General features: G+C 37.2%; 2 protein-coding genes across 6 annotated transcripts in view; one reads left to right on the top strand and one right to left on the bottom strand.

The window, feature by feature from the left end:
* The window catches only part of SMC4 (structural maintenance of chromosomes 4), a 32714-nt gene extending 24874 nt beyond the window's left edge, over positions 1-7840 (top strand). For all 4 annotated transcript variants that reach the window (XM_043473876.1, XM_043473875.1, XM_043473878.1 and 1 more), the window contains 7 exons: positions 2663-2852; positions 3911-4055; positions 4314-4487; positions 5106-5288; positions 5429-5661; positions 6176-6359; positions 6814-7840. In XM_043473876.1, the coding sequence (XP_043329811.1) occupies positions 2663-2852; positions 3911-4055; positions 4314-4487; positions 5106-5288; positions 5429-5661; positions 6176-6359; positions 6814-6966 (1262 nt within the window). In that variant the 3' untranslated portion in view covers positions 6967-7840. The remainder of the gene's footprint in view (positions 1-2662; positions 2853-3910; positions 4056-4313; positions 4488-5105; positions 5289-5428; positions 5662-6175; positions 6360-6813) is intronic.
* Positions 7841-8082: 242 nt separating this feature from the next.
* TRIM59 (tripartite motif containing 59) lies at positions 8083-23242 on the bottom strand. 2 transcript variants are annotated; one of them, XM_043473884.1, is made up of 3 exons: positions 23071-23242; positions 22061-22134; positions 8083-11107 (listed from the first exon to the last, which is right to left on the bottom strand). In XM_043473884.1, exon 3 carries the CDS (start codon positions 11102-11104, stop codon positions 9896-9898), a length of 1209 nt encoding a protein of 402 aa, XP_043329819.1. In that variant the 5' UTR covers positions 11105-11107; positions 22061-22134; positions 23071-23242; the 3' UTR covers positions 8083-9895. The 2 variants fall into 2 exon arrangements, with proteins under 2 accessions (XP_043329819.1, XP_043329820.1); XM_043473885.1 differs by lacking the exon at positions 22061-22134.
* Positions 23243-23526: the final 284 nt, after the last annotated feature.

The following is a 23526-nucleotide window of genomic DNA, read 5'->3' as shown; positions in this document are numbered from 1 at the left end:
GTAAGCAGACAGATGTCCACTGTGCACATTGCATATTAATATAAAAAAAATATTTTATTTTTGTAGTCATATTTACTTATATTTTTAATACTGAGGTATTCACTCAAAAAAGTATCTGCTACTGACCAAGCTTTGTTTTAGATGCTATTGATCAAGCTGTGAACAAAATAAAGTCCCTCTTTTCAAGGAATTCACCCTTAAGAGATAAGGAAGCTAAACAAATAGATCACATACTATAACAGGTGGTACTAGGTGATAAAAGTAAAACCAGGAAAATGGTACCAGATGGGGATTCAGATAGACACAGTGGTTAGACAGGCTACTGCTAGAGATTTGAGCAGAGACCCAAGGAAAGTATGAGTGCAAATGTAGAAGAGCATTCCAGGAAGAATGTAGAGACCCTAGGGCAGAAAGTAGTATGTCAGAAGTTTCTAGCAAGGAATCCCTAGAATTAACTGATAGAGTAATCCAGATAATGTAGAGCCTCATAGGCCATGTCTCCAGGGGAAATTAAAAGCCATTGCAGAGTGATATACAGGGAGGTGACATAACCTGACAGGACCTTTTTTTTCTTTGCATTTATTTTGGATTTGTATTTTGTTCTTGCAGACACAGACTTCACCCTACTCCTCCTTCCCCAGGGTACCTACAGTATTTGTTTCTGCTTTGATGGAACCTAGTGGTCAAACAAAAAATAAATCTTTGTCATTTATAACAACACTGTCATTGAGACTACAAGAATTTGTATTTAGTTTGAAAAGGACTCCTTGACTTTATTAGGAGCCATATATATATATATATATATATATCTCCTCTCGTGGAAGTACTGGTTATTATTAGTAGACTTTCTTAATGTCTGATATGGAAGCCCACTTAGGCAAGCATATCTTTAAGATTAAATATTTCATTTTACATTAATTTAGATTTTAAAAATTGGCAAATGTGTGGAGAATAAAAGGAGCAAGCTGGTATAAAATGGTGACATTGAAATTACAAATTACATTATGTCCATTTTCCCCTCCTATTTCTAAGAGACATGCTACTATAAATAGGCAGGGAAATTTAATGCATGTTAGGTACTTTAAAATAAGGAAAATGATGTTCTGAAGAGGGGAACCCTTTCCAGTTGCGTACTTGGTCCGTCCCAGTGAAGTCACAATGCCATGACCCCACAGCAGCTAGTACTCTACCCCACAAGGGAGCTAAGCACACAGACTCGCCACTGTTAGCAAAACAGTTCTTTCAATAAATACAGTATCTTTAAGGGAGAGGGGAGAGTTAGAAGACTAAAAGGGGCAGGGTTTTGTTTAGCTTTTTTTTTTTTTTTAAATCAAGTGGTGATCTCAGAAATACAAAAAAATAGACATTGTAATTAAACTCACTAGATGAGCTTTTAAAATCAGACTAAAGAATTCTCTGATAAATGTGGAACAAAAAGATAATTGTAAAATGTGGAGAATATTGAAATTCCCTCTTACCTAACAGAATAGACAGTCAAGAGGAAACCACAGTTAAGTCTTTTCCTCTCAGCAAATCCTACCTGCTTTCTCCTATGCTAAATGCTACATACCTCCCACAGAAGCTTTATGGGAGTTTCTTTCTATAAGTTGGCACTGTATCTGCTTCCTTTCTAGACATAGGTGTAGATAGCTTGAACCCCTTAGCTTTTTGCCACCTTTCATCTTTCCTATGTCATATAATGATTAGGGTTCAGATATGGAGAACAGAATCCACTCTGGCTAGTGTAAATAGAATTTTTGGTGCAGGAATGTGCATTTAAGAGAGAAAATGATTGTTTATAGGATCATTGTGATAACTTAAATTCTAGGATAAACGCTAAGAATAATTTCCAGAGCTACTCTGCAAAACCATGAAAGAAACTATACCGCCTCTTCTACAATTGAAAAGCCATCTCTCAAAGTAGGAAGATGACACTATAACTGCCAACAGCAGAAGCACATTGTTACCTATCATAATCCACCCCGACAAAGTTAATGCCATTGCCTGTCAGTTTTCACAAAACTCTTGACAGAACATCAGAGCCTCTACTGCCACCAAGAAAACTTTTCCATGACTTCCAGCAGAAACATGCTCAGTTCATCACTTTTGCCATCCAAATTGTGTGAATTTTTCTTGATAGAATGGACTTAAATTTATGTCTAAACACTAGGTACAGGGGAATCTAGGAAGTGTAACTTAAGAGCCTTCTGTGCCACAGAGAAAAGTGCCACTTTATTCTATCTCCCCCACTTTGTTATAAAGAAGAGAATTCGAGGGTTAGCATAATTAAATAACCACAGCTTCTTCACCCCCAGTCTGTAGTTGGGTACAGAGTCTAAGGGTAAAAAATCATTATGAGACAAATAGTCAAAGTACCCTATAAACAGTATGAAGCCATTAAGAAATATGGGTTATGTTCACAGCTGAGCCAGAGAATTAACTATATGTTGTTGTAACACCATTTGTTTTCATATAGGGCATTCTGGTTTTGTGTTTGGAGTTTTGCTTTGTTTTTGAGGCCCTTTTCCTCAAATGTTTAAAGTTTCTTTTGCATGCGTCAGGTTAAGTTGTACTGACTGAAGAAATTTATTGAATGCATCTAACAAATGATGCTTATTAGTGTAGAAACACAAATTAATTTTACTTTTTTTTATCCCCCCAGAGTATAACAGTGTGGCTGAGAGAGCTGGTAAAGTGGAAGCTGAGGTTAAAAGGTTACACAATATCATCGTAGAAATCAATAACCATAAACTCAAGGCCCAACAAGACAAACTTGATAAAATAAATAAGCAATTAGATGAATGTGCTTCTGCTATTACTAAGGCACAAGTGGCAATCAAGACTGCTGACAGGTAGAGTTTGCATACTGCCCTGTCTTCCTCTTCCCTACATCACACTGAAACGGGGGTTAATATTTAAAGTTAATGTCCAATAAATGTTTGCTGTTACTTTTTAAGATCTGACATTGTTACCTAGTAGGATTTTAATAGGTGGAGGCCAATAATAAACATTTATCGTATGATTAGTTTGTAAAAACTGATAAAACAGGTATGGCTTACCAAAATGTGGTTATGTAACTCCCCAGTTGTGAGGACATAGAAGTTAAGAGTTTCATTTCTCTGGTTTAGAGGATTAGATGGTGATTCATTTAAATAGATCTAGGTCTTAGGAGAATAAGAAGGATGAGATCTATTAGCATAATTGTTTTCGTAACTGAAAATTTTAATTAGATTATTCCATTGTCCCAAAAAGTTTTTAATACATTCATAATACAGGTCTTGTTTTAAATTTTAGAGTATTGAAGTATTCTAAAATAAAGCACAGTATGTATACAATGTTGAAATATAAACAGCTGTTTGTCTTAGAATTATAAATTGGTTGCATAGTGATTATCTGGTTATTCAGTTATTGCAGTGTCCTTTGTTAAAAGGTGCTAATTAATATAAACACAGGTATCAGTCACAGGGGAAAAATAGTTGTGTGTGTGTGTCATTGTCATCCCTGTTGTCCTTTGTCCCATTTCCTCCCCTCACTCTGCCCAAAACACTTTCCCTGACTTGAACCAGGAAGTAATTTACTTGAAGGTATAGTTTCAAGAGTTAAAGATTTAAGAACCTCCAGTCTGAGAAGAAAATGACAAGACTATAATACTACAATGGACAATTTTGCTTCATAGTCTTAAGATTGAATGAAACTAAAATTTTATATAAGGAACTTTCATTAATTTATATTGAGAGTTTAATAAAATATACAACATCCCACAAATGTGTGTACAAACATAAAAATCAATCAAAAGATTTTTAGTAAAACAAGTTGTTTTTTTTTAAACATAAGTTTTTAAATCTGTGATCGAAAACAGTGTCACATTAATGTCATGAAAAGTTTTTAATATAAGATTTTGCTTGTTTAGAAATCTTAAAAAAGCACAAGACAGTGTCTTACGTACAGAGAAAGAAATAAAAGATACTGAGAAAGAAGTAGATGACTTAACAACAGCGCTAAAAAGTCTTGAAGACAAAGCAGCAGAGGTTGTAAAGAATACAAATGATGCAGAGGTAAGATGGGGAGAGGGTGCTATGTGAAGCAGTAGAGAATTATGGATGACATCAGTACCTTGTGTAGGAAGCATTCAGTAGGTTACACTTATGTTAACTTCCATCTGTGTAATAAAAAATGATCATTTTAACTTTCTGTAAATAAAAACATTTTCTTTAAAGTGAAAGAGGCAAGAGGCGAGAGTGCTGACTTCATCTTTGTAATGTGAAAATCCCTATTCTGAGATCATATCTATAGCAGCTCTTTTTGTTTTCTAGGCATCCTTACCAGAAATTCAGAAAGAACATCGAAACCTACTTGAAGAACTAAAAGTAATTCAGGAAAATGAACATGCTCTCCAAAAAGATGCACTTAGTATTAAGTTGAAACTTGAACAAATAGATGGTCACATTGGTGAACATAATTCTAAAATAAAATATTGGCAAAAAGAGGTGAGAATTGTTAGTCAAGTGTAAATTTAAAATACCCTTTATGAAAAAAGTTGGGGTTTGTGTTTTTGAAGTATGTTGTAATTCTTAATTTCAGGCTATATAATCACATCTCAGGTTTATAGGGAACAAAATGAACAGTATATAGAAGTTATTATATACAGAAAAATAAGAGTAATGGTTAGAATTAGTCAACATTTTCATCCCAGAGCTGATATAGAGATTGAACATGAACACTTGAGCACTACAACTATTTTTGTTTTTTAAGTCCTTTGAAAAATAGTTGATATAAAAATGAGTCACCACTTCTTATACGTCATTCTGATAGGTAATTTGTCTTAAATTTGTGAGGTTTTTGTTTTTAATATATTTGGCTGTCAGGTCCTGGTTGCTCCATGCAGGATCTCTTATCACAGTGCATGAACTCTCTAGCTGTTAGACCTGGGCTTAGTTGCTCTGTAGCATGTGGAATGCTAATTTCCCAACCAGGAACCGAACCCACATCCCCTGCATTGCAAGGCAGCCTCTTAACCACTGGACCACCAGTGAAGTCCCTGAGAGGTTTTTTTTGAAACAATGAATTGTAACGCTGCATTTTCTAATATTCATCCAACTTTGTAGATTTCAAAAATAACACTGCATCCCATAGAAGATAATCACGTTGAAAAGGTTCCAGTTCTAAGCCCAGAAGAGCTTGAAGCAATCAAGAACCCAGATTCTATAACAAATCAAATCGCAGTTTTGGAAGCCCAGTGTCATGAAATGAAACCAAATCTTGGCGCCATTGCAGATTATAAAAAGAAGGTACAAGTAAATGACTCATGTGTAATGGTCAGAAAGTCTCTTCAGTCCTTAGCCTAAATTGTTAAGCCTTTATTATATAATTAGCAGTTTTAATTCTCATGTGAAATGTATACCATGTTTTTCTCATATTCTTTTCATAGGAAGAATTATATTTACAACGGGTAGCAGAATTGGATAAAATTACTAATGAAAGAGATAATTTTAGACAGGCATATGAAGATCTTCGAAAACAAAGACTTAATGAATTCATGGCAGGTTTTTATATAATAACAAATAAATTAAAGGAAAATTACCAAATGCTTACTTTGGGAGGCGATGCTGAGCTGGACCTTGTAGACAGCATGGATCCTTTCTCTGAAGGAATCACGTTCAGGTTTGTAATGATGCCATATACCAAGTTTTGGATTTTTCTGTTAACATCTTTGTACATATTCCCCAAACTTAGTATTTTTTAGGGGTGGGATATGACGGTTAAGTCTACAGCGTATTTTATTTGATAAATACTAGCTTGCCTACAGGTTTCCTGTGTAGCTCAGCTGGTAAAGAATCCACCTGCAATGCAGGAGACCCTGGTTCAGCTCATTGGTCAGCAAGTTCCCCTGGAGAAGGGATTGGCTACCCACTCCAGTATTCATGGGAAACAGGAAGACTAGCAAGAATTACTTACTGATCTACTGTTTAAATCTTAAATTTTTGTTGGGTGTTCTTATGTGTTCATCCTTCAATAATATTTTTATAAAATAACCCACCAATAATTTATATTTATGAAAAAGCAAGTTAGGTATTCCCAAGGAAGGTGGTAGAAGCCAATTACAGGAAACAAATCATGGAGTCTTAATTTAGTTTTACAAGTAATTTAAATGACAAGATTTTCTTAATTATTTCAGTGTTCGACCACCTAAGAAAAGTTGGAAGAAGATCTTCAACCTTTCAGGAGGAGAGAAAACACTTAGTTCATTGGCTTTAGTGTTTGCTCTTCATCACTATAAACCCACTCCCCTCTACTTCATGGATGAGATTGACGCAGCCCTTGATTTCAAAAATGTTTCTATTGTTGCATTTTACATATATGTAAGTAATCATTTAGAGCTTTTCATTCTGAGAATTATGTGTGTTCCCTAAACATTACACAAGGAATTCTATGAATTCTTTCGAGCTTTTGCCATTCTCTACTCCCATGGTATTAAAGGAGACCACTTTATTTGAGCGAAATAGTTCCATTTTGGTAAAGTAAAATATAAATGTAAATTAGTAGCAGAAACACAGATAGAACTTCTTTCTTTTCCCAGATCTTTTTTCTACTAGAAGACTTCTACTAGGCAACTATCCTTCCAAATACCTGAGTTGTTCTCTAACCCAGATACTATCTCATGAATTATCCATGTTGTCATTCTTTTTCATGTTAATTATCAATGTCATGTTCAATTTATTGCCTAAGAAATATTTTAGGGAAGTAAAGTTAGATCTTTATTATGATTCATACATTTACATGTATAATTTTTCTAATTCTGTTTTTTCTCTTTAGGAACAAACAAAAAATGCCCAGTTCATAATAATTTCTCTTCGAAATAATATGTTTGAGATTTCAGATAGACTTATTGGAATTTACAAGACATACAATATAACAAAAAGTGTTGCAGTAAACCCAAAAGAAATTGCATCTAAAGGACTTTGCTAAACTTGCTTAATCTGAAGATTTTTCAAAATCTTACCATAGATTCAACATATTGTATTTCCTTTCTATTTGTAAAGGATATAAATTATGTAAAATACCTATTCTTAAATTGTATCATAGTTTCTGTTTTATGCTCTTAATTAAGAGATGTTACAAGTTTAATAAAATATTCTCTATATGCCTGTTTCTAGGAGATTTTAAGAATCTGACAATTTTGTAAATGGCAAACTATGGAGAAAATAAGATGCCTGGACAGTCAGATAACTTCCCCTTAGTTCCACAGTGCTACCTGCAGAGTTAAAAGTACATTCTTGATGAACAGTACAGTTGTAAACTAAATCATGTTAAACCAGTCATTCTGAATTGTAAGAGTGAGAATTTGAATATTATACATTCTTAAACTAATGTGCTTGACTGTTTAAACACTTGTGAAAGGGCCAGCAAATGTCTGAAATAACTTGAGTGGGTTGAAAAAGAAAAATACCCACTATAGTTGCTTCAGAAAAAGAATGATTTAAGTGTATAAGGATTAATTTCTTTTGTATAAATGGAAATTAGGTTGCAGTACTGTTTGTCCATCAAGTTGTAAAAGGCTTTCTTGTTATTGTGTTACACTGCATTAGCTCAAGAATATACTACTGGAAATAAGATGGCAACCACTTCATTTTCAGAAAAAATCCTGGTATTGAATCAGAAGTCTGGTCTAAGCTATTCAGTATCTAGATAGAGAGCCTGAGAATTAAAATTCAAAATAACCTTGTTATTCATAGTGCATTATTGTTTAGGTACTAAAACCCAACAAAGACAGTCTGTATCATAATCAGTAAGATGTAAATACATTAGCATGGACTTAAATAAAGGAAGATCTAAAATTCAAGTATGGTCATTTGTTTATAAAGTCAAGATTATACAAGGGAAAGGTAACTAGAAAAAATTATCAGTATAATCAAGGTCTTTTCATTGGTGAGAACAGAGATGAATTTAATATTTTTCTATTTTCATAACTAATAGATAAGTGTAGTGCTTTTAAAAAGTTAAAGTAGATAATGCCCATAGCCCATAAGAAAATTCCAAGGCAACCACCTCTGAGTTTCAGCACCTTATTAAGCCACTCAATGCAAAGATCCAAATGAGTTTATTACAATGTAAACTTTTGTTACACATAAAAACTTAGAAATACTTCAAGATTATATACTTTAAATTTATAATCTCATCCTCAAAAATACAAAACAGAAGAGCATGGAAAAGTCAGCTATTTGTATATTGGATTATTCATGCAGCCTACATAAAATTTATGTAAAAGTATTATTTACTAAAAATTGGCAAGTTATTAAAAATGGATGTCAAACCTAAAATGTTTCCATTTCTAGCTGTGATTCATAGACATGTTAGAAACCCTAGTAAAAATCTTGGTTTAAATTCTTTAAAGGTAACACAACAGGTGAACTCTTAAAAAAATATATGGGTCTCATACTAAATAAATGGCTTTGGACAATTTTGTGTCTATTTCCTAACACACAAAAAAGCAAGGATTAATACTTATTTCAGAAATGTGAGATTAATTGTATGTATTGCAAAAAGTATGTGGCATTTCTGTGTTTTAACTTTAATCAAGTCAGTGCAACTCCAGTCTTCATTTGGTGTGTAGCTGTATACACATCTTCTACCTCCAAATGTTCTTTGCCCACACAACATTCTCTTGCCCACACAAATGTTCTTTGCCACACAACAACAATAGTTGTGCTATTTTGATATTCTGATCATGAACTGAGTATAGCCAGCCATCTTTAGTGTTCAGACTTGTTCTCAGCAGATAAGGTCTAAGTCTTAGGATATTCTGGAACTGGTGCCCTGATTACAGCCGCCTGTAGGACCACGGGCCGTCAGCTCCTAACCACGCTGTCTAAAACTACAGCCAACTTGGAATTTGGGCAAGTGAGCCTGTACTTAGGGTTGCATGGACAAAAGTGTCAGCAGTCCTACCAGGACCACAATTCAGTCCTTGTTAACAAAAAGGGAACTACATCAAAGGGATCTGACTTAGGTAACTAGGCAGACGCCCCTTACAATTCAAGAAAATAACATCAAATTAGTGGTGCTTTGGCATTAGCATAAGAGACTTAGGAAATTTAAGACAATTTTAAAGACATATAGTTAACATGATGCCATCCAAACATAATGAGGGTGGGACATATCAATATTTCCCAAGAACTGATATGAATAATAAGACAAAGACTACACAAAAGTCAAATATCAATACAATCCTAAAATAAATGTACACAAATCATAGGACAGTAAGTGCTAGGAAATGTTACTGTTTTGTCCCTAAAAACACTTTAGAGTTCCAAAAGCAACAGTTTTATTAGGAATGAATGTTACAGAAACTATAGGCTCTTAAATCTAAAACACACTAATGTGTGGATCAGGTACATTTGATCAAACATATCTTTAACATAAGCAATCCCCTATCACTTTGAATTAGCTACTTAAATATAAAACCTCTTCTCACCATCTTTATTTGCCCATTCAAAAGTGTCTATATCTTTCGGGATTTTGACATCTTTTAATTAAAAACTATATACAAAACTGCAAAGCCAACCACACTGCAGTATATAATGCTAAAACACTACTGGTATGAGAATGTTAAAACAGTAAGTCAACCTTACAAACCGATAAAAATGGGATAATGTATTAATACTTAAGTAATCACTAGATTTTGTTCTGGTTTTCAGAAAACCAGACATTCTGTCTCATTTCTAACTTCTGATGACACGTTTTGTATTCAACAGAAGCATGAAAGGGATTATTTTTGTTGCAATTCTAACAAACTTTAGCTTGCTATTTATCCAAGCTGCCCCTATATTCCTCTAGCGACGGTCATTAGCCTCTGCTGTACAGAATAAGCCTACTTAAATAATCCAGATTAGAATGTTCAATGAGAAATTATTTTCCACATGAATTCCTTCAGTAAATACACAGGGTGACATAGTATATTCTTTAAACTGTGCACATTCTTAGATAAACTTTGGTAAACAGAGAGAGAGACTTCAGAAAAACATATTGAAGTGATTTCATTTAAAAAGGTTATTATGTGTTGGTTAAAAAAGAGGATCAGCATCAGTATCACTGAAATTAGTGTAACTATAACAATGTTTAGAATCTTAAAAAATTCAACTTTTTCCTCTTTATCAGGCCAGGCACAGGGAATCCTTTTTGAAGAGATCTTCATTTCAGGAATGAGAAGTTTCTTAATTTGTCCAATTTCTGTTCTGCTCCAATCTTCTTTCAATACTTGGCTTACTCGAGGGTAAATTTCAACAGGTTGGACCTTAGGAAGTGGTCTTTGTTTCAAGATCTGCACACGTTGACGGACATCGTCAACTTTTTCAAGAAATTTAAGTGGAGACTCTTCTTGTAAAGATGTTGTCAGTGTCACTAATTCAAGCTGCTGCTCTCTTATTTCTTTCATTCTTTCAATTTGTGGAGTATATTCTTGATTAATCAGATTGCCAACATCACAAAGAGCTGTTAGGAAAATTTTTTTTTTCTGTTCTAATGTATCACTAAGCTCCTTAAAATATTGGAGAACAACTTCCTTATCACCTTGGACCATTTTCTCTGAATGAAATTTTTGTTCTTCCAGCTTTTCAATAAGACAAGTAAGATCTGTCCAGTGTGTGTCAGTTAACTGTTCAAGCAGTTTCTGAGGGGTGTCCTTTTCTTTCATATAGGCACTCTGAAGGTCGTCTATAGGATGACCATGATGTTGACCTATGGTAAGGCAATGACCACAAACTAATTTTTTATCCAGGAGACAGTAAACATTTAAGGGCTGCCTGTAATGCTCAGGGCAGGTGATGATATCTGGATGGTCTTCTTGCTGGTACTTTTCAATAATAGCCCTTAATGCAAAATTAACGGGTAAAGATTCAATACCACTTGGAGCAATTTCAATAATACTTCTGCAGTTAGGGCACTTGAGTGGAATGCGTAAAGGTCTCCATATATAAAAGTTACCAGTTGCCTGTAGCACATTTTCCAAACAATTTCTACAAAATGTATGAGAGCATGGTAGTACACGAGGATCTTCAAAAATACTGTAACAAATGGGACATGTTAACTCATCCTCAAAATTGTGCATTTCCTGTCGAGAGAAAAAAGTATTTTAATTCTACACATAACAAAGACATATGCACACATATAAAGTTTTAAGTGTTAACCTACAAACTTAATATATTGCACTTGTCATTTACAAGAGGATTTCTAAAATAATTTTCTATATAATTTAATTCCTAATAACTGATTATTGATAACCTTTAAGAGTTACTTTGGGGTGTTCTGTTGGAAGTCTACTTAATGATTATAAATAGTCTGAGCAACTTTTTACATTCTAAGATGCCAAAATCAAAACTATACACAACTGATGAATAGTTAAAACTATTAAATAACAAGTTGATTCTTAGCAAAATTACTTTCTTCAACTCATATTCCCAGTTGACTCAACCACAGTTTCTAAAGTAAGTTACTAAATTTCTAACTGTTCTATAAATTTTTCAGGTTCTTGAATTAGAATACTAGTGTATGTGCTTAAAGCCCTGAATCAGCACAGTGTAATATTCTAAAGTAATGTTAATTGGAAGATTGGGAAAGGGAACACATTTCTGAATTGGTCCTGGCAATAAAGTTTGAAGGATGAAGTGTTGGCGGTGATTATGAATCACTGACACCAGAGCGTCAGTGCTAAGAACACCGTCAGTCGTCTTTCCTTTAGGAAAGAAATCCAGCAACAGTTCAGAGATCTTCTCTGACGTAAGTGACTTCACTTCTTGGCAAGCTATTACTGGTTATTTCCAACAAGCCTTCCAAGTGCCATTCTTGTAAAATCTAAAGCTTACCAAAGCCTCCTCTATAAAAACTGTTACAAGTTTCAATAAACAACATCTACAAATAACTGTACTTTTAATAAACATAAAAACCTCTTCAATCTTTATAGTTCTATGTGCCCCATCTTCACCACGTGCAAAACCAAACTCCTTCAAGCCTGAACTTGAGTGCCACCTCCTTCCCCAGATTTGGTCCCCTGTTAATCTCACTGAACACTGCACTTCTACTTTCTAGCACTTAGATGGACTTTATTTAAAAGACTTGTGGGGATTCCCTGGTGGTCCAGTGGTTAGGACTTGGTGCTCTCACTGCCAAGGCCCATGTTTGACACCTAGTTGGGGAACTAAGATCATGCAAGTTGCGTGGCATAGCAAAAAAACAAACAAAAATAATAATAAAAGATTTTATCACCTTTTTCTATACATTAGAATACAAGCCTGCAGTAAGTGCAGGCATTGTGTCTACGTGCAGAACCTGACAACAGGCGCTCACTCACTGGCTGAGTAAACCCTGCCCCATTAGAGACCAATGCTAATAAAATGTCAGACCTTAGTTTTAGGGTTCTTCTATTTTAAAACAGCAAAATTTCTGCTTAGGAGACGTTCTATCAAGAATACATCTGAAAACAAAATACGCCGTTCAGACTAACAACATTAAGAACTATAATGAGCCAAGATGTGCGATACTAATAAGCCTGAACTGTGAAGCATTCCAGGAAACAAAAGTAACTGAGCAACAGAACAGAAGATGACATTATTCACTGCAGATGAATTCAAGTGCCTACATGTTGGGAAGTCTTTATGATTATCTTGTACCTACAGAGAGCTCTGAAATTGAAAAACCACCCAAGAAAAACAAAATGTTTTTTCAATTTAAGTGATGTCAGAATTCATAATGAAGAAATAAACAGAATAACATTTTGCAAAGGAATAAAATTTAAACAATGGACATATATTCAATTTAGATTTAATATTAGTTATTTAATGCAAGTATCAAAAAGTAACCCTAAAACTGAACACAATCTTTCCCTCCAAAATCCTATACTCGTTAAAAAGTTAGAAAACATTTTCCCTGGGAACCCATTTAAGGATCCCAAAAGTTCAACTTTTTTCAGGAGGAGGATATTCAAAATAACCATACTGTAAAGAAAATATCATCTCTTGAACTTACATAAAATGGAAGCATTAGATATCCTGGTCTCAAAAGTTACTTCTATAGCAAATATAGAATACCTACAATACTTTCTAGAACTAACACCAAAAAAAGATGTCCTTTACATCATAGGGCCTGGAATATAAAAAGAAGAAATCAAGAGATAACTGGAGTAACAGGCAAGTTTGGCCTTGGAGTACAAAATGAAGCAGGGCAAAGGCTAACAGTTTTGTCAAGAGAACATGTTGGTCATAGCAAATACCCTCTTCCAACAACCCAAGAGACAACTCTACACATGGACATCACTAAATGGGAAAAGCTCTATACAGTCAGCAAAAACAAGACCTGGAGCTCACTGGCTCAGATCATCAGCTGCTTTTTGTAAAATTCAGGCTTAAACTGAAGAATGTAAGGAAAACCACTAGACATTCAAGTATGACCTAAATTAAACCCCTCATGATTATACAGTGGAGGTGACGAAGTGTGTTAGTCACTCAGTCATGTCCAACTCTGTGACCCCACAGACTGTTACCCACCAGGCTTCTCTGTCCATGGAATTCTCCAGGCAAGAATACTGGAGTGGATTGCAATTCCCTTCTCCAGAGGAACTTCCCAACCCAGGGTTCGAACCCTGGTCTCCTGCCTCACAGGCAGATTCTTTACCATTTGAGCTATAGGGTAGTCCGTAGAGGTGACGAATAGGTAGACTCAGATCTGGTAGACAGGGTGCCTGAAGAACTATGGATGGAGGTTCGTAACACTGTACAGGAGGCAGTGACCGAAGTCACCGAAAAAGAAATGCAAAAAGGCAAAGTGGTTGCTAAGGAGACTTTACAAATAGCTGAGGAAAGAAGAAAAGTGACAGGCAAAGGAGAAAGGAAAAGATATACCAACTGAATGCAGAGCTCCATAGAAGAGCAAGGAGACAGAAGAAGGCCTTCTTAAGAGAACAACGCAAAGAAACAGGGAAACAACAGAATTAAAAAGACTGGCGATCTCTTCAAGAAAAGGAGAGATATGAAGAGAATATTCCATGCAAGGATAGACACAATAAAGGACAGACATAGTATGGACCGAACAGAAGCAGAAAAGATTAAGAAGAGATGGCAAGAATACACAGAAGAACTATACAAAAAAAGGCCTTAATGACCCAGATAACCACAATGGTGTGGTCGCTCACCTAGAGCCAGATATCTTTTGAGTGTGAAGTCAAGTGGGCCTTAGAAAGCATTACTATAAAGAAAGCTAGTGGAGGTGATGGAACCCCAGCTGAGCTATTTAAAATCCTAAAAAATGATGCTGTTAAAGTGCCACACTCAAAATGTCAGCAAATTTAGAAAACTCAGCAGTGGCCACAGGACTGGAAAAGGTCAGTTTTCATTTCAATCCCAAAGAAGGGCAAGGCCAAAGAATGTTTTAACTACCATATGATTGCATTCATTTCACATGCTAGCACAGTAATGCTCAAAAATCCTTCAAGCTAGGCTTCAACAGTACGTGAACTGAGAACTTCCAGATGTACAGGCTGGGTTTAGAAAAGGCAGAGGGACCAGAGATCAAACTGCCAACATCCACTGGATAATGGGAAAAGCAAGAGAATTCCAGAAAAACATCTAATTCTGCTTCACTGACTATGCTAAAGCCTTTAACTTTGTAAATCACAACAAACTGGAAAATTCTTAAAGAGATGGGAATACCAGACCACCTTACCTGTCTTCTGAGAAACCTGTGTGCAGGTCAGGAAGCAACAGTCAGAACCAGACATGGAACTGACGGGTTCCAAATTGGGAAAGTAGTACAACTAGGTATTGTCACCCTGCTTATTTAATTTATATGCAGAGTAAACCATGCAAAATGCCAGACTAGATGAAACACAAGCTGGAATCAAGACTGCCAGGAGAAATATCAACAACTTCAGATATGCAGATGATACCATGCTAATGGCAAAAAGTGAAGAGATACCATAAAGCCTCTTGATGAGGGTGAAAAGGGAGTGTGAAAAAGCTGGCTTGGAACTCAACATTAACAAAACGAAGATCATGGCATCTGGTCAAACAGAAGGGGAAAACATGGAAGGAGTGACATATCTTATTTTCTTGGCTCCAAAATCACTGTGAATGGGGACTGCAGCCATGAAATTAAAAGACACTTGTTCCTTGGAAGGAAAGTTATGACAAACCTACTGCAAAGCATGCGTACTCAGTCGCGTCTGATTCTTTACGACCCCATGGACTGTAGCCCTCCTCTGTCCATGGGATTATCCAGGCAAGAATACTGAAGTGGGTTGCCATGCTCTCCTCCAGGGGATCTTCCCGACCTAGGGATCAAATCCAAGCCTCCTGCATTGGCAGGTAGATTCACCACTGAGCCACCTGGAAAGCTCAAGACAAACCTAGACAGTGTATTATAAAGCAGAGACATCACTTTACCAACAAAGGTCCATACAGTCAAAGTTATCGTTTTTTCAGTAGTCATGTATGGATATGAGAGTTGGACCATAAAGGCAACTGAGTGCTGAAGAATGGATGCTTTCAAATCATGGTGCTGGAGAAGATTCTTGAGAGTCCCTTGGATTACAAGGAGATCAAGCCCATCAATCCTAAAGGATATCAACCCTGAATATTCATTGGAAGGATTGATTCTGAAACTGAAGCTCCAATACTTTGGCCACCTGAAGTGAAGAGCCAACTCATTGGAAAAGACCCTGATGTTGGGAAAGATTGAAGGCAAAAGAAAAAGGGGGCGAAAGAGGATGAGATGGTTAGATAGCAACACCAACTCAAAAGACATGAATTTGAGCAAACTCCAGGAGACAGTGGAACACAGATGATCCTGGCATGCTGCAGTCCATGGGGTCGCAAAGAGTCCGACACGACTTAGTGACTGAACAACAACAAACAGCATATATTTTTAACAAAATTTAATCAGAAGTGTGTAGATAACTTGAAGATACAGACACCAAATCTACTCTCAAATTACCCTCTTCTAGCTGTTATGAAAAACTGATTTTAGCCAACACATTCATGAGAAGTGAAGACTGGCTAACAGAAGTAAGCCTGATTGAAAATAACTATTAATATGTAAGGTCAGGAACTTCCTAACTCTGGGTGCTGCCTGAGAAACAGAAGATTAAAGTGGCTATCATGCTTAAGGGCTAGTTCTTCCAGAAACTAGTATGAAATTTTTTTTTTTTTTTTTTTTTCAGAAACTAGTATGAAATTTTATGTACCAGGAATTTTCCATAACCAGTCTAGACTCTTGAGGAGGGGAAAGGAGCAACAAACTTTTCCAATGAGTACTTTCTGGGATGAGTATCTTGGATTTAGCTATGCTGTGTGTAACTACAACACTGGAAACTAAAAGACAATGAAGCAATTCTTTAATAGGAAAACATGGCTTCCAACCTAAAACTGTACACCCAGAAAAAGTAAATTTTGATAGTAGTCTAAAGATAGTTTGACACAAGAGATCTCAAAACCCACTACCTGGGTTTTGAAACACCCACTACCTGCCATTTCTTAAAAAAAAAAAACTACTGCAGGAAGACAAGAAAAACAAGAATTCTCACCAGAGTAACTGTGAAATGGAATCCTAGAGAACTGTGCAGCAAGCCTAGAGAAAAAGTCTAGAGGAAGAAGACAGAAATCCAGAAGAAATGTCTTTAAGTAAATGAATGGAACAGACAATATTTCATGTGTCTGAACATACTGAGAGGTAATGAGAAAACTAAATGTAAGAGAAAATGATGGAGTCATGAAAAAAGGAAATATTATAGCACATTATATAATTCAATTGTCCCATTAATCATAACATTATAAATATTAATACTGATTTTACCAAAAAGCATGACTGTTATGGATTGAATGTGTCTCCTGAAAATTCATATGCTAAAATCCTAACCCTGAATGTGAGAGTATATATGAGGCAGAGGTAATTAGGTCTTGACAGCTGAGCCCTCATGACTGAGATGCGCCCCTTAAAGGAAGAGATGCAGAGCTTGCTCCCTCTCTGTCTCTGCTCTCTGCCATGTGAAGGCACAGCAGGAAGAGAGCTCTGGCCAGAACTGAACTGTGCCAGCGTCATGATCCTGGACTAACAAGCCTACAAAACTGCAAGCAATCAATGACTGTTGTTTAAGAAATCAATGACTGCTGTTTAAGGTAGGTTTGTTGTAACAGCTCAAATTAAGAAAATGAGAAAGTTATATTGAGAGGAGGGAATAGGGAAGGAAACAGTGTTTAAGAATTTATCTTAATCTTCCCTTATAAGAAGTCAATACATACCTAAAAATGAAAAACCAAAATCCCATCAAAAGCCAATTATTTAGAAATATAGAAGCAATACCAAAAGAAATATTTAAATGGAATGAAATGACTGCTTCTGGAGAGCAGGAATCAAGACTCGGGAACATGAGGGCAGGAGGCTGCTGTTTTCCATTATAAACCTAAATTCTCTTTTACTTTCAACAAATTAAAAGGCAATTTAAAATGTTAAAATTTTAAATAAAGAAATAAAGACAATCTCACATGCATCTAGGCAGTAAAGACACTTTTAAAAAAGGAAAATAAAAACATAATGATCTCAAAATTCTCTGGGAGACTATAATTTCTAAAGATGGCCACAAAAATTATTTCTCAGATATATTATTCTGAGATGTGACTTTGCTGGTATTCTCTCAAGAGATGAAATCTAATCTCCCCTCAAAAAGATCTGGGCAAGACGTGTGACTGCTCTGACCAATAGGATACAGAGCGACAGTAAGACAGTTCTGGATATAACCCTTAGGTAGCCTAGCAGATTGCTGCCTCTTTGCTATGTAAAAATTCTATCCTGCTCTGCTGATGAGGCCAAGTGGAGGAGCAATGAAGTGCCAGACATGTGAGTGAAAAAGTCATCCTGGACATCAGGCATCCAAACCTTCTATTTGTTACACAGCAGTAGATAAACAGAACACCTCCAAAGCAACTGGAAATGTTAAAAGACAATGTAGCAGTCAATACCCACAAGGGTCAGGAAGGAAAAGGATATGACCTAAGAATTCTCTACCCAGCCAAGATGCAATTCATTCCTTAGTAACTAAAGAAGTAATATAAAAAGGATTCATCTTTTTTAAAAAGTTAGGGGGAAAAAAAGAAAATGAACCTAGGAAAAGCAAAAGAAAAGAACAATTCTAACTCATGAAGAAAACTGTGAATTAGAAAACAGAAAACTGTTAGAATTGATAAACCCGAGGCCTGGCTCTTTAAATAAACAAACCTTTAGCTATCTATGATAGGAAGCTTCCAAGATGGACCTCTACCTCCTAGATGTCACATCCTTTTGTAATTCCCTTCTCTTGAGCGTGGGCTGGACTTAGTGACTCCCTTTTAACAATACAGCAGATGTAACTTTAAGATTCTGTAATAAAAGACCAGGCTTCTTTCTGGAATGCTCTGGCTCTCTCCATCTCTCTTAGATCACTCTCTCTAAGGGAAGGAGGATGCCACGCTGCAAGCAGACCAAGGTCCACCGCTGCGGCAAGAAACTAAGACCCTTAGTCTAACAACCCCCAAGAACCTGAAAACTCAAGCAACTACATAATGAGCAGATACTTCAGGTCCAGTAAAATCTGGCAATGACTGCACCATCATGAGAGATCACGGGCCACATCATGAGAGACCACAGGCCAGAAGCAGACTGCTAACCTGCTCCGAGATTCCTGACCCAAGGGAACTGTTTTCAATTTTAAGAGCTAAAATGTGGGATTGGTTATGCAGCAATAGGGGCTTCCCTGGTGGCTCAGATGGTAAAGAATCTGCCTGTAATGCAGGACACCGGGGTTCGATCCCTGGGTCGGGAAGATGCCCTGGAGTAGGAAATGGCAACCCATTCTAGTATTCTTGCCTGGAGAATCTCATGGACAGATGGGCCTGGCAGGCTACTGTCCACTGAGTCACAAAACAGTTGGACATGACTGAGCGACTAAGCGTGCAATGCAACGCAAACAAGAGGATTAAGAAAGAAATAACAAATGTACTAAGTTTAGCATTAAAAAAAGGAAATAAGCCAAATATGGGAAAAGCCAAAATTACAGAGAATACCTATGCTATATTTGAAAGTCTACAAGAAATTAACTATTCTTTACTGTCAGTTCCAATATCAAAATTGACCAGAGAAGATAAACCAAACCATGAGAGAAATTCACAAGCTGGAAAAGTGCTACTCTGGGGAAAAAAAAAAGGGTCTGGGAAAAAAAAGGTGGGAAAGGGAGAAAGCTTCTCTGGTGGGTTCATCCAAGTGGTTAAAAACAATTACTTGTACTACTGCTCAGGAATACAAGATAGCACGTTTGCAAACTGTTTTGAGGATAGTATAACATAACTGCAAAACCTAACAAAGACAACTCAAAACTAAAAATAGAACAATTACAAAAATGAATACAGATGTAAAATCCTGAACACAGTATTAGCAAAAACAAATCCTGATCACATTAAAAGAATACAGTACAGAACCAAATACAGTTCTTTCTGAAAATGTAAAGTTAACTCAGTAACAGAAAATTACTCAATTAGGTCAATGGAGAAAAAAATGTATGATCACAATAGACATGAAAAATGCACATAATATAAAAGCCAATAAGCACAGTCTACAAAGACAAAGTAAAATGGTGGTTGCCAGGGGCTAGAGGGAGGAGAGTTGAAGAGTTATTGTTTAATGAGTGCAGCTTCACTTTGGGAAGATGAAAATGTTCTGGAGATAGATGGTGATGGCTGCACAACAAGGTGAAATGTACTTAATGCCACTGACTATACACTTAAAAATGGTTAAAATGGTAAATTATATGTAAGTTTCAAAACAATAAAAAAAAAAACTTTAAAAATGTTTTTAAGTGTCTTGCCTATTATTCAGCCAGGCTCAACCCTGCCAAATTAATTTTGGAATCAATTTCTATTATTCTATAATTCTAAAAAGCAAAAAAATTAAAACGACCCAAGTAAAATGTTATTTTCCTCCAGCGGGGACTAAGAGACAAAGGACAAACTGATAACTTAGTTCAAGATTTCCTGCTTCCCTTTTAAAAGTCACCAAGAAATATAAAAAAGAAATCTTTTCAGAAACAAACCTGAAGCTAAATCATCTACTTATAAATTATTTCTCAGATTTCTTGTGCTTAAGTGTCAAAACAAACACATAATTGAACTTCTAAAGTTTTTATGCAGTCTCTCTCCACAAAGTTGATTTTCTATGGAGTCTCCACAGTGTCTAACCAGCTTATTATGTATGGTCAGCACTGACAGAGGACGGAGAACTGGGCATACCAAAAATACCATTCTCCTGTGTAAACTATTTTTTAAAAGCCTTAATTCCCCAATACATTATTGTCTTTCATCTCTAAACATGAATGGTTATAAAACATTCATTAGTTTACCACCTCTGAAGAGAAATTTGCTACATTATAGAGTTAGATGACTTACTCTAGGACTTAAGACAGTGAGTCAGCTATAGGTCTGGGAAAATTCAAGAAGTGCCACCACCCAAGCTGGGTCTCACATCTTTGTGGCCCTAACTGATTAAAAAAAAAGAAGAAGAAATGTACAAAAATAATGAAGGATCACCTAATTCAAAACAAAACAAAAAAATTTCTGTGGTCAGATCTGATTTTTAACTCTGCCCATTTGTACTCTTTTCCTGCATTGTGACATCAACCTGTTCCCTCAGACTAAAAAAAGACCAGGCTCCTCTGTCCACAGAATTCTCCAAGCACGAATACTGGAATGGGTAGCCATTCCCTTTTTCAAGAGATCTTCCCAACCCAGTGATCAAACCCAGGTCTCCTGCATTGCAGGCAGATTCTTCACCATTTGAGCCACCAGGGGAAGCCCATTAATGCAATTTAATGAGCAACTGATATGAGGAGTTAAGATTTTCTTTGCCTTTTTAAGAAATAGTTTTCAAAGTGAAAATACATACTTGGTGGAAAAAATTCAACAATGTTTGCTGAAAAGCAACGTTAAAACTAACATCAACTAAGATCAAAATTTCATCTTGCCAGAATAGCTAAACTATGGTCCCTTACTTTAAGGGATAGCTGCTGTTATTGTTGTTTAGTCACTAAATTGTGTTCAACTCTTTCACCACCCCTTGGACTGTAGCCTGCCAAGCTTCTCTGTCCATGGGATTTCCCAGGCAAGAATACTGGTACAGGTTGCAACTTCCTTCTCCAGGGGATCTTCCTGACTCAAAGGTTGAACAGTGTCTCCTACATTACAGGCAGATTTCTCTCTTTTTTTCTTTTTCTCCCTCCACAGCTGAGCCACCAGGGAAGCCCCAAATTACAGCTACCTGGTGATTAAAAAGAAATGCAGTGGGGGAATGAAAGGATCAAGAGGGAGTGTGTATGTGTATTTACACACATACTTATGGCTCATTCACACTGTTGTATGGCAGAAACCAACACAACATTATAAAGCAGTTACACTCCAATTAAAAGTAAAAATAAATAAAAAAGGAATGCAGGGCCTTCCCTGGCAGTCCAGGGATTAAGACTTTGCCTTCCAATACAGGGGATGCTGGTTTTGATCCTTGGTCCAGGAGCTAAGATCTCACATGCCCTGGAGCTAAAACCCAAAACATAAGACAGAAGCAATATTATAACAAATTCAACCAAGAGTTTATAAAAAAGGTTCACACCAAAAAAAAAAAAAAAACCTTAAAAAAAAAAAAAAAAAAGGAATGCAGCAACAATATGTAGATGCATGGTAAAAAGGTACCCCAACAACTTAATAAATTCAACTTGCAGATCTGTAAGTGTTAAACATGTGTGTCTGTATTAAGATGCACACATTCTTGTAAAATTTCCAGCAGCAGGGTAAACAAAAGTTAACAGTGACTAACTTTAAGGTATAGGTCAGATAAGAGAGTTGTTTGCTTTTCATTTTATGATCCTTCTACATGCTTCGAATTTTACATACCACCAACATGCACTCCTTTTTTAAAAAAAGAGTCAAAAATTGAAATCACCTTACAGTTTAAAATTTTACTGAAAATCTCTTTGGTATTCACTCAATCTCCCAGAACTTACCACTTAGTTGACTTTCTGCTTTGGAGACTGAATATATATCTTCTTCAACTTTTTCGGATTCTTTTATCCTTATTCTGAAATAAAATTATTTTATCTTAATGTTCCAGATTCACATTCTCAAAAAAAGTTAAGTACGACATCCTAGGAAGTATCACTATCTTTAATACTTACCTTCCCTGTGCCTCACTGTGTGTGTGTGTTTTTTAAAGTAGTGACAAGGATCAATAGCTGTGGAGCAGGTATCACTGTAACTTGAAAATCCCAACCAATCTGTGACCAAATAAACTGTCACAAAGGACCTCTTTTTATAGAGTCAAGTATCTCGAAAACATTAGGCAACAACGGTGATGACGGAGCAAACCTTCATGGTCATGCTGGAGAGCTGAGTGTTAACTGGAAGGCAAGCAGCACTCATAGGAGTGAAAGGTTATGCCAGTTAAAGATCACAAATCTTGATTTAGGTTTTTCACATCAGTACGTCTGTTCATCTCTCAGTTCTGCCACGTAAATGCTCAGAGTCCGGGGAGGTGTTTTACCTAGCACCTCTCACAACTGCCGTTTCACATCCGTAAGATGGGTATAACAACACCTACCCTGTTAATTCCGGTGAGAACGTCTGCCAGAGAAGGGGCTCAAAACACCAGGGCCCTTCCTTCACCTTCCCTTTCTCGAAGGTTTACGACAAATCCTTCCGGGCCTCTCTCCCCACGCGCCTCGGCGTCCCCCACTCCGACCCCCGAGAGGTCGCCCAGCTCGGCGGAGTCCGCCCCTTTCCCCACCCCACCACAGAGGGCCTAGTCTCTCACGGAAATGCAGCTCCATCCCGGCGGGAGGGAAAACAAGGTTCCCCCAACTCTTCACCCGGGACAAGAGGGAAGAGACGCAGGACCCAAGCCAGCCCTCTGAATTACCAAGCCTCAGACACACACAGTACACCAGCCTGGGCTACAAGGAAAGAGGAGGGACCCACAGCCGCCTTGTCGGACCGAAGAAAAGCTCCTTAAACTCACCGTGAGGACGGGAAACCGGGCAACTCCACTAGCAGCGGCAGAGCGGCACGGCCTCCGGACGGATGCTGAGGGCTGCTTGGCGTCCCCGCCCTCCGCCCTGAAGCCTTCAGGTGCTCAGAAGAGGCGGAGCTCGGGCGCCTCAGGACGCAGGCGCAGTCTCCCGGCAACCTTCAATTGCGTAGCCTCAGCCAATGAGAAAGAGCGCGGGGCCGCGGTTCAAAAGTAAACTGCCCACAGCTGGGGCTGAAGCGGGGGCAGGGTCGCTAGGGCTCCGGTCGAGGCCGGCGGCGAGCGTCCTGCGCCTGCGCACTAGGAGCCGGTGCAGCTCGGGAGCGGGTGCAGCTCTGGCGCTGCCTAGGCGGGCTGCTAGGGTGGCTTCAGTGGGCGGGGGCGCTTCTGGCTGCCGAGTCCTGGAGCGTCTGGCCTGGAGTCCTTCTGGGGGCCTCTGGATGGCGT

Source organism: Cervus canadensis, chromosome 7 (assembly GCF_019320065.1).
Source record: "Cervus canadensis isolate Bull #8, Minnesota chromosome 7, ASM1932006v1, whole genome shotgun sequence".
NCBI lineage: Eukaryota > Metazoa > Chordata > Mammalia > Artiodactyla > Cervidae > Cervus > Cervus canadensis.
The sequence above is the reverse complement of the archived record's forward strand: the minus strand, read 5'-3'. Positions and strand labels throughout refer to the sequence as shown.

Coding starts and splice junctions, on each gene's coding strand:
- TRIM59 (XM_043473884.1), bottom strand. CDS start 11,104: ATGCACAATTTTGAGGATGAGTTAACATGTCCCATTTGTTACAGTATT.